Source organism: Megalobrama amblycephala, linkage group LG1, assembly GCF_018812025.1.
Source record: "Megalobrama amblycephala isolate DHTTF-2021 linkage group LG1, ASM1881202v1, whole genome shotgun sequence".
NCBI lineage: Eukaryota > Metazoa > Chordata > Actinopteri > Cypriniformes > Xenocyprididae > Megalobrama > Megalobrama amblycephala.
The window spans coordinates 41,915,908-41,926,607 of record NC_063044.1 but is presented as its reverse complement, the minus strand read 5'-3'; the positions used below and the strand labels follow the sequence as shown (position 1 = coordinate 41,926,607).

Sequence of the window (10,700 nt, the reverse complement as noted above, 5' to 3'; positions counted from 1 at the left end):
CTCCCACATGCACAGGTGTGTTTTTACTGCATGTGAAACACCTCACTGCTGCACTGGTGGTCTCAGATGATGCTACTGTATATATATATATATATATATATATATATATATATATATATATATATATATATATATATATATATATCTTCAGGGGTAATTTTCATGTGTAAAAGCAAAGGCATGATTTTCATTAAATACATGCAGTGTGCATTTAGTTTTTTTTTTCTTTTCTTTTTTTTTTGGTCATTTATTTAGTAAAATGTCTGGCTTTTTTTTTTTACTTTGCATTACAGAGTAACACAATAAAATGTGCTAAACTCTAAAGTGCGTTTTATATGCCCGGTATATGCACAAATTAGTTTGCACAACAGAGGGCCAGTGGAATGCCATAATGTATGATAATATATGATGACTGCTTCTCTTCAAGCATTCTAAGTGAATCTGAGTGCTCACCTTCAGCTCCTCAGCGGTTCTGTGGTTTGTCTCTAGAGTGACTCGAAGCATTCAACATTCATCCTTAATCCAGTCAGTCCCATAATGGACTCCCATCGGTAGACACACTTTCTCAGAGTAGCTCGTATTTACTCGCCGCTCTTGCTAGTGGCACTCAAGTTTAATGAGTAATTTACACTAAAATCACCAAATCAAAACATCTCGGTAGCTTGCCGTTCCCTGCTGGGGTACATCCAAGGAAGAATTGTGTAGGTAATTAATGCTACAGGAAGATCTACAACTCTCTGAACCATGCTGGGATTAGCAATTCCCGTTAGTGATTCAGGGCAATAGAAAGTGTGCATGGAGAAATGTGCGGTTTTCCCAGTTAAATAAGCTCTGTCCAACTTCCTGTCCTCGTCAACCTTTCTGACTGTTGTGTTTCGCTGCTCCTTTCCCTTTCGAGCCAATTAATGGAGGACCAGGAGGAATTTCTTGGCTCCAGCAAATGTTAAAAGACGTCTCTTACAATCTGAGGATTTCTTAGGGAATCTGCTTGAAGAACTTCCAACTATAATAAAATCAATAGAATTCAGACGCCCTTTTAAGTTTAGATGGTGTGTAGTGCAGAATATTTGTTTGATTTGATGAACCGCACAAGGGGACGCACAAGTGTCCACTCGTAATGAGAAAACAGGTTTGCCTACAACAAATGAGGCCATAAGGATCCTTGTCCATTCTAAAAATAAAGTAATGAGCATCGCCACATATGTATTATATGTCTCTCGTATGCTTCATCGGAGTGGTAGAGCACACAAAACTCAACAATTATTGAAACTGTCCTGAAACCTTGCACTTTTTTTTAGCTAAAGGAAGAGATCTTATTATTTCAAGCTAGGACTTTGTTACTCCATCTAGGACAACTTCTAGTAAAAACCCAGGGGTAATCTCAACAACACTACGTGAATTTAATGAATGGGCCCTGCCAAGACAAAGATTGAAGTAAAATGAAAAACAAGACTCTAAAACACATTATTAAGGGGCTTTATAAGGAACTTTTAACTTAATCAGCCAATTCATCTTTCTCATTAGTCCTGCCCTTTATTGCAGCCCTTATTGGTCCTCTTATTGCAAGATGTCAGTGGCTAAAATAAAATAGCTTTCAGTAAGGATTAGGGGGACTGTTTCAGTGTCTTGGCCTCTGTGGCATTTTAATTAACCCGTCCACAAATAGTATTGATGAGTTTCTTAGTGTGAGATTAAAAGTTGTATTTGTGTTAATGTGTGCTTGTGCAAATTTTATAGGCATGGTACTATGTGTGCTCTACATTAAAGCAACACTATGTAGTTTTTCGACCTGAAAATAATGTCTCTAAAATTATTTCAGAGGTAGAACAACTTTTAACCAGATAAATTCTACTGCCGCTGCTACCTGAGCAGCCTCTTAGCGGCTACAACCACACTCTGCGAGTTTCGTGTTCGGGTCGGTACACACAGCCCCGCCCACCCCCTGCCAGTGGAAGAGTGCGACCTGCTTTATGGCATATGTCACATATTTTACTTGTAGCCTGGATGGATTTAGCCAACAGCTAACTATAAGACGAAACAATCTAATATGCAAGTCTCAAAACCAACGCCATGGCAGAGCCAGCAAAGAAACCAAAGAGGGTGTTGTCAGAGCAAGCGAAGAAAAGAAATAGAGAGAGTGATTGGACATGAGCCCGTACACGAATCAATATTGGACAGGCTTACACTTGTTGGTGCGAGCTGAAAGAGGCAACGGGTTGCAAAACGGATGGAGACCTAACCTTCCTGCTACTGGATTTATAAGTCTTATATGTAATTTTTTTCTTACTGTCCTGTACTTTTGAGCTTATTTGTTATTAGGCTGTGTTCAGGTTGTTAATTGCTGCACAACTGGTTCACAATTTATAACGGTAAGGTAGAGAAGAGATAAGGTAATGTTGCCGGTCTCGATAGCTTGCACGTTATGATCTAGTGTACTTTAACTGGTCGGTGGACATGGTTTCCAAATGCAGTTTCTGCATTCGCTGGTTCCGTCAGCTTAGTTAACAAATTCACGTGTATTGCGCTCCCCACGGAAAAGCTGGTAACACTGGTAACCGACAATTGCGCTTATCAACCACATGGGGTAACCGTGAGCAAATGTTCTATGGTGTTGCTTTAGCGCTTATCCGCTTTCCAGGATAAGCTATTTTTTTGAAGTTGAAATCTTACCTTCCTGACTGGAAAAAAGTAGCATGTTTTAAAACATGTTAATTTTGCTAGAGAGAGGGAGATACCCCTATACCAGATCTGGGAAGGTGGTGCTGGGGAAGAGGAGGGCTAGAATAAGAATTTGCATAGTACATAGAGTTAGAGAATTCGTTTGGATGCCTCATGGTTATAAAGGGAAGTGGTAATGAATGCATAAATTTCATTGGCTGTGAACGTTACGTTGAAAAGCAATCTGAGTGTGAAAAGAGTTTCATGGCTGAACTATCCATATATATTACATATGATATAGTAAAGCATCATCACATGACCAAGAGTGCTGTTTTCCCAAATATCAGCATGATTGTGAATGTGACATTGATTTTATGCAACAATTCAATAAACGAGTAGTTAATATTAAGTGACTTCCATTTTTGCTCTATTTTGCCATAGTTCCAAACAAAGCCACAGCAGAACTGTTGTGCACATCCGAGCAACACACAGCGGAGTTTCATTACAGAATGATTCAATGTTTTTGAAAGAACCGGGTGAGTCGATAACACAATGACCCGTTCAGTCACTTGCTTCATTCTTGAATGAATCAGACATCTGAACAAATCAATTGAATGAATGACTCAGTGACTCCCTTAATAAGACTACTGGTGGTTTAGTTTCATATTTAAAAGTATCATTGCATTTTTTCCAACATGTTATATTTATATATTTAAAAAAAGTAAATCATGAACCTCAAAACAATATTTATGCAGTTGTAATTGTGCAATGCAAATGCATTCATGTCACTTCTGAGCTCCATTCCAGATTCAGCTTCTGTGTTTCCTCTGCAGTGCAAATTTTGTTGATAATGATTTAATTTTGGTAACATCCCTATAGTGTAATTATCATTGTAATTAAATTTATTGACAAAACTTAAAGGGATGGTTCACCCAAAAATTTGCTGTTAACTTACTCACCCTCAGGCAATCCAAGATGTTTTTGACTTTTTTTCTTCAGTAGAATTTTAAAAAAAAGTTTTTTTTGCTGAAATTTGTTTGGTGATTCATATAATGCAAGTTAACGGCTACCGTCAGATCGAGAGTCAAAAAAACAAAAAACAAAAAAAAAAACATATACAGGCAAAATAAAATTAATACTTGAGGCTCCTGGTGATATATTGAGGTCTTATAAAGCGAAACGATCAGTCTGTGCTAGAAACTGAACATTATATACATGTTTGGTGTAATCCATAACCATGGCAAACAGTCATGAGCCATTTGCCAACATTATTACCTGTAATTTTGTTGCCATGGCAGTCTGTAGCATGAGCTTTCTGTTGCATTATGACGTATGTGCGGGAGCAAACTTGCAAACGAGCTGATGCTGTGTTTGTTTACAAGAGATATTTTGTATTTTCCATCAAAATTGCACTTGCTTGTGCTTATCCTGGATACTGCAACCTATATATATATATATATATATATATATATATATATATATAGATTCATATTTAATATAATATAGATTCATATCTATTAATTCTATAGATTATATAGAATAAAGATTACATTTGCTTGTGCAATCTCACAGATTTTCACAGATTCCCAACGTTTGAGCTCCCACGTGTAAGTCATTATGCGTCGAGAAGCTCGCACTCCAGACTTCACCTCATAACACTTCAATCTATAGTCAGGAGCATGTGTATTAATTTTGTTTTGCCTGTATAGGGTTTTTGACTTCCAAAGCAATAGTAGCCTTTGACTTGCATTATATGAATCACCAAGGACCACAGTTTTAGATAAAAATCTTCTTTACTGTTCTACTGAAGAAAAAAGTCACCTACATCTTGAATGGCCTGAGGGTGAGTAAATTAACAGCAAATTTTCATTTTTGGGTATCCTATCCCTTTAAGAATTTTACATTTAAGATTACATAAATTATAAGGAAAGTAGCAAGGCTATATATATATCAAAGCGACTTTATTTACATCATTACCAGCAAAGCCATATGCAAACTGTTCCTGGCATCCAATGTTTTTCTAATACGCATCACAAGAACTACTGTATTATAGGGGGGGGTAGTTTGCTGTAGTTTACAAAGAAAATATCTACTCTATTAATAGCTTGTTTGTGGGCATTTGTTTGTTTAGCAGTCACATGGCACAAGGCAACATCTCCGAATTCCTTTTCATCTTTCCTTCATCCTGGCACTTTTTCTCATTACATCTTTTTCCCCCGCATCTTTTTCTCTCCGTGTCCAAATACAAGGGACTAGCATCGATCCACACATCTCACAAACACATCCGCTTCAATTGATTTAAGCACAGAAGGCTGTGGGTGAGTGGAGTTGCCCTTAAATGAACGTAAACAGAGGAGGAGTGTGTTTTATTGTGGTTTCCAGATGACGAGCAGACTGAACAAGCAGCAACACCTGCTAATGGCTGAAGGGCTGCTCTCACACAGGTATGTACTGTTGGCTTTATGGATTTTCCCCCTCACGTTTGGACATGGCCCATGGGGAGTCCTCTATTTCGCTCTCTGTCCTGTCTGAGCTGGGATGTGATGTGTGTGTGTAATTACTGAAGCTGAGCTGCAGGCAGACGCCGTGCTGAAAGAGGGAGGGGTGATATTGTCTCCTAGAGACCCCTGCGCCATAGCCCTACACGCCACACAGAATCGACACAGACTTCTTGCACAGTCGAACGGCTCCCCGATGGGTATTTGAATGGCAGCCCATCAGTAGAAAGGGAAGAAGGAAGGAAGGAGTTGATTTTAATCTGCCCACTGATCAATATGATCCATGCCTTTCTCTGGCAGGGTTTATGGAAGGTTTACTCTTGAAAGAGATCCATTGGCCTTTATCTGCATATTTTCCCCCTGAAACCGAACACTGCAATCACTCTGTGTCATTCCGCTCTGGGTCTCTGGCCAAAACGCTATCATTCCTGCTCTCTCAGTATGACTTACTGCTAACATCTTCTTGTCAGCAGTTCGAGTTTTTAGCTCTTGTCTTCCTGCCACCACAAAAAGGCAGTTTTCATCATTTTTGCACCCTGCTGATATTACCTTTATGACATTTCACACATTTGGCAGTTCTTGTTCTTTTTCAAATTTGTGCAATTTTGTAGAATGTGTTTTGCTTTAAATTTATATTTTCTTTGAGAGTTTTGAGTGGCTCTTTAATTTATATTATTTGATTAAATTAGTTTTTTGCTTGTTTATATATACACCAATCAGGCATAACATTATGACCACCTTCCTTCCAGCCCTGACCTGTCGAGGCATGGCCTCCACTAGACCCCTGAAGGTGTGCTGTGGTATCTGCACCAAGATGTTAGCAGCAGATCCTTTAAGTCCTGTAAGTTGCGAGGTGGAGCCTCCATGGATTGGACTTGTTTGTTCAGCACATCCCACAGATGCTCGATTGGATTGAGATCTGGGGAATTTGGAGGCCACGTCAACACCTCATACTCATTGCTTTGAATAATGCGCCCTGCTTTGTGGCAGGGCGCATTATTCTGCTGAAAGAGGCCACAGCCACCAGGCAATACAGTTTCCATGAAAGGGTGTACACGGTCTGAAACAATGCTTAGGTAGGTGGTACGTGTCAAAGTAACATCCACATGGATGGCAGGACACAAGGTTTCCCAGCAGAACATTGCCAAAAGCATCACACTGTCTCCGCCGGCTTGCCTTCTTCCCATAATGCATCCTGGTGCCATGTGTTCCCAGGTAAGCGACGCACATGCACCCGGCCATCCACGTGATGTAAAAGAAAACGTGATTGATCAGAGCAGGTCACCTTCTTCCATTGCTCCGTGGTCCAGTTCTGATGCTCATGTGGCACTTTTGGCGGTGGACAGGAGTCAGCATGGGCACCCTGACTGGTCTGCGGCTATGCAGCCCCATCCACAACAAACTGCGATGCACTGTGTATTCTGACACCTTTCTATCAGAACCAGCATTTGAGCAACAGAAGCTCGTCTGTTGGATCGGACCACACGGGCCAACCTTTTCTCCCCACGTGCATCAATGAGCCCTGGCCGCCCATGACCCTGTCGCCGCTTCACCACTGCTGCTCGCCGGGAGCACCCCACAAGAGCTGCAGTTTTGGAGATGCTCTGATCCAGACGTCTACCCATCACAATTTGGCCCTCATCAAACTTGCTCAAATCCTTACGCTTGCCCATTTTTCCTTCTTCTAACACATAAACTTTGAGGACAAAATGTTCACTTGCTGTCTAATATATCCCACCCAAGTGTCGTGATGAAGAGATAATCGGTGTTATTCACTTCACCTGTCAGTAGTCATAATGTTATGCCTGATCGGTGTATGGATCATAATAGTTGCTATCCAAGGAATAGCTTCCCTTTCTTTTAAAGAAAAATTTTATATTAATAATTGAATATTTTTTATGCACACTACCACTGTCATACAAACAGTTTGTACAACTTTTGGCATGATCAGAATACTGAGCACAGTTTCTTTGTGACATCTATTTCACATAATTTTAGGTAATTTATAATTAAATAGGTAATTTGATTGGCCAAGAATGCTGAATAGTTTGCCTGAAGCAAAAAGGTTTTTGGAAACGTGGAACAATTTATTTTTCTTCTTCTTGTAAACAGCATCAGAGAACATTTAGCAGGTTTAGAAAAAAAATAACGTTGTTTTTTTTATCTCTCTTCATGATCAGGTTTTTCTCACTAGTAAGGGCATGTAAAACCCAGAGTGGAGCTTGAGCTGGAGTGATTAAAGTCACCATGAAATCAAAGTTCGTAATTCTTTTTTTTTTTTTTATATTGTAGTATTTATTATAAATGATTTATACATGCACATAATTATGTTTTTATTATTGTCATCATTATTTTTAATTCAAGTGTTTGCGTAATCTTTAATCAAAATAACTTCCCCTCCCTCTTGCAGTGACATTTCTTCTCTAATGATGTGTTTACAGGTGCAAAGGCGGGATCAACCTGTCACTCACATGAGATCATAGCAATAGCAAACCACAACAATTCAATCAATTTCCAATAGACAAAATCAAGTCCTGTCCTACATTTTTTTTCTTGTTCGATAAGCCCTTTAACTCAAGTATACTGTACACAATAGGGAAGAAAATAATACTGAAACTTTTTAAGCCGGGAAGAGAAATCTGTGCCACTCCACTCTGCTCATATTATTAATTCCAGTCTGGATTTTAGTATGTGCACAGCTTGATGACACATAGCTTGACTTGTTTTGGAAGTTGGAAGTATTTTCATGGGTGGAAAAGAAACATACTAACAGGCCAATATTTGTCTGAGTTGCAAGTTACTTAAGTTATTAAGTTCATTATTTCTAGAAATATTAATATAATTCTTGCAATTGTGCTGTAGTATTGAATGTCGGCATGGCTGTGATTACCTGCAGTCAATATTCAGTACAGCAGCACTTGTGTAATATTGCATAAATTTAATAAATAAATTGTATTATTATTGAATAAGACAATTGCCTTATTCAATTATTATTCAGAATACCAATGCAAAAAGCCAGGGAAGGAAAAAAAGAAAAGAAAATAATAAAAACCCTACCTGTACCAGTCCAATCCTTTGTCATAGTTTCTATCAAAGAAATGTGGTTCAGTCCCAAGAGCTCGAACATCTGGATGAATCCGGATGAACTCCAGCACCGCCCTGGTGCCTCCTTTCTTAACGCCAACTATAAGTGCATTGGGCAACTTCTTATTCCCGTATTTTGGCGAATTACTGTTATTACTCTGCTTGTGATCTACCACATCTTGTGTTTTCTGAAAGGCTGAATGTTTGCTTTGGTTGCCAGTAAGGTTTAAGAGACCCACAGCCCTCGTCTCATCCGAGATAACTCTCGCTTTCGCTGATATAGTGCAATAATGTGACTTCTGTAAAAGTTTTTTACTTCCCATGTTCTTCAGATGGACGCAGCGGTGATCCTCCAATCTCTGGTTAGGCATGATTGTACCCGAGCAGAAGATGATGCTGTAGCATAGATACATGAAACACAAAGAGATAGTGAATATAAAAATAAATCTTCTGCTTAATCTGTTTGAGGATGGCACGATTCGGCTGGAGAGGAACCTATATGCCATGTCTCCATGGATGAAAAGACGGCATGTTTTTCTCCGTAAGTTTCTCAGTGAGGTTCGCTGGTTGTCTCGTGCTCCCCATCAACTCCGAAGGCGCGAACTTACATCTCATTTGGGAAAATGATAGTTAATATTTCCGACCGGACACATAAGATGACAGAAAGTCTGAGAAGAACAGGTATCAATAACAAGATAAAGTTTCCAAATGAGCAAACAGCATATGTAATTCCACTGCCCTTTAGTTTCAACGTCGTGTCACTTTTGACTACGTTAAATCACCTCAGCAACGGACTTCCGCAACGCACTTGATTCTGTGCTGATATAGAGTTGAAAATGTTTAAGGTAATCCCTTTGTTTGACCTGGTAATGTGACACATCTTACTAAATGTAATCCGTTTTGGAAATCGCATATTCCAGGTCTAAAAGGCACATTTTGCTCCCAAGTTCCCAACGCGAAGCCGCGCAGCGCTCTCCCCCTCTCCGTTCAGCTCATGTTTGTGTCTTTCTAAAGTTCTCAAGAGCGGCTTTGCGGCAGTCAAGCGCTCGAGATCAATATTTAAAGACGACGCCTGACGTCACGTCATATTTTCATATTCCTCGTGCGTTTGTCTTTTTAAAGGAGTACTGCCCAGCTGCGTGTGCCATTACACTAAGTGCCATTATTCTGCTTAAATTCTCATTTGCCCCGTGTCTAAACGAATTGCTTGCAACCATGGATTGGAATCTTAATCGATTCTTCAATTATATTAAATTATGTTAATAGTTTTACAAAATTACTTCTCTTAGACCCGAAAGTAAACAACTCTCCTCTTAAAACTATAATTTATGAGATTCTCAGACCAGAAGTGTTAAGAGGATGCTATTTGCACAAATTCAGTTTCCTAATATTGCAAGAAAAACAAGTCTGATTGCTGTCTTTAAAACGTAAGTAAAAAGTGTTTTTGTTCATTATTTCAGCCTCAAATTTCTAGACTGACTTTACTTTTGCTCAGAAAAAGATGCATCTATTGGCTACATGTTCACATGATTGGTTATTTCAACTTATTCTAGTTAAATGAATGAATAAACAGTGGGGGCATACTAAATGTTAAAGGGGTGGTTCATTGCGATTTCACTTTTTTAACCTTAGTTAGTGTGTAATGTTGCTGCTTGAGCATAAATAGTATCTGCAAAGTTACAGTGCTGAAAGTTCAAAGCAAACGGAGATATTGTCTTTTAAAGGTATGGCAGTTTAATGCCTACAATTACGACCAGTTTGGACTACAACAAGCTTCTTCCCGGGTTGGTGACATCATAAACCCTGGAATTAATGCCGCGTTCCAGGCAACCCGTAACCCGTGTTTTTACGACCTTCTACCCGTGAAAGTGCACTGGAACAGCAGTCAAAGCCGTGACTTCCCACCCGTGAACTCGTACTAGATGGATGTACTCCCAGTTACGGGTTCTGACGTCACATAGCCCGCGAAACATCAATGGCAGCCCCTACGGATGCGGTGTTTATGCAAGTGTACGGTAAAATAAAAGGTATAACCGCTTCTCTTGCCTTATGCGCCGTTTTCCTCCTCCGTTTCCCTCAAATAAGCAAGGAGTAAGCACCTTTGGCGATAGAAATAATTGTTAATGAGCATAAGCCCCGTACGGTCCGCCATGTTGGTTTGTTTACACTTTTAGGCATTTTGGCGTGACTTTCCTGGAACGCTACAAAGTCGTGAGTTGTGATTTGAAGTCGTGACTTACGGGCTCAAAAACCTGCCTGGAACGCAGCATAACATAAACCCTGTCCACGGGAACATGCAACAAAGTGGGCGAGGCCATGTCACGTGGCATTATGGAAGCGGAAGAGTTGTCTACACCGGACGCGCGACGCGTCAAAAGATAATATAACACATTATAATCTGTCATATTGTCTACACTGGATGCGGTGCTGACGATAGCTTCCAGAATCTACACGAGTTCA

General features: G+C 39.7%; 1 protein-coding gene across 1 annotated transcript in view; it reads right to left on the bottom strand.

Annotated features, from left to right (window-relative positions):
• Positions 1-9,254, bottom strand: part of hs3st2 (heparan sulfate (glucosamine) 3-O-sulfotransferase 2) — a 36,879-nt gene extending 27,625 nt beyond the window's left edge. The window contains exon 1 of the mRNA XM_048193445.1: positions 8,214-9,254. Coding sequence (XP_048049402.1) covers positions 8,214-8,746 — 533 coding nt within the window. The 5' untranslated portion in view covers positions 8,747-9,254. The remainder of the gene's footprint in view (positions 1-8,213) is intronic.
• Between the last annotated feature and the right edge of the window lie 1,446 nt (positions 9,255-10,700).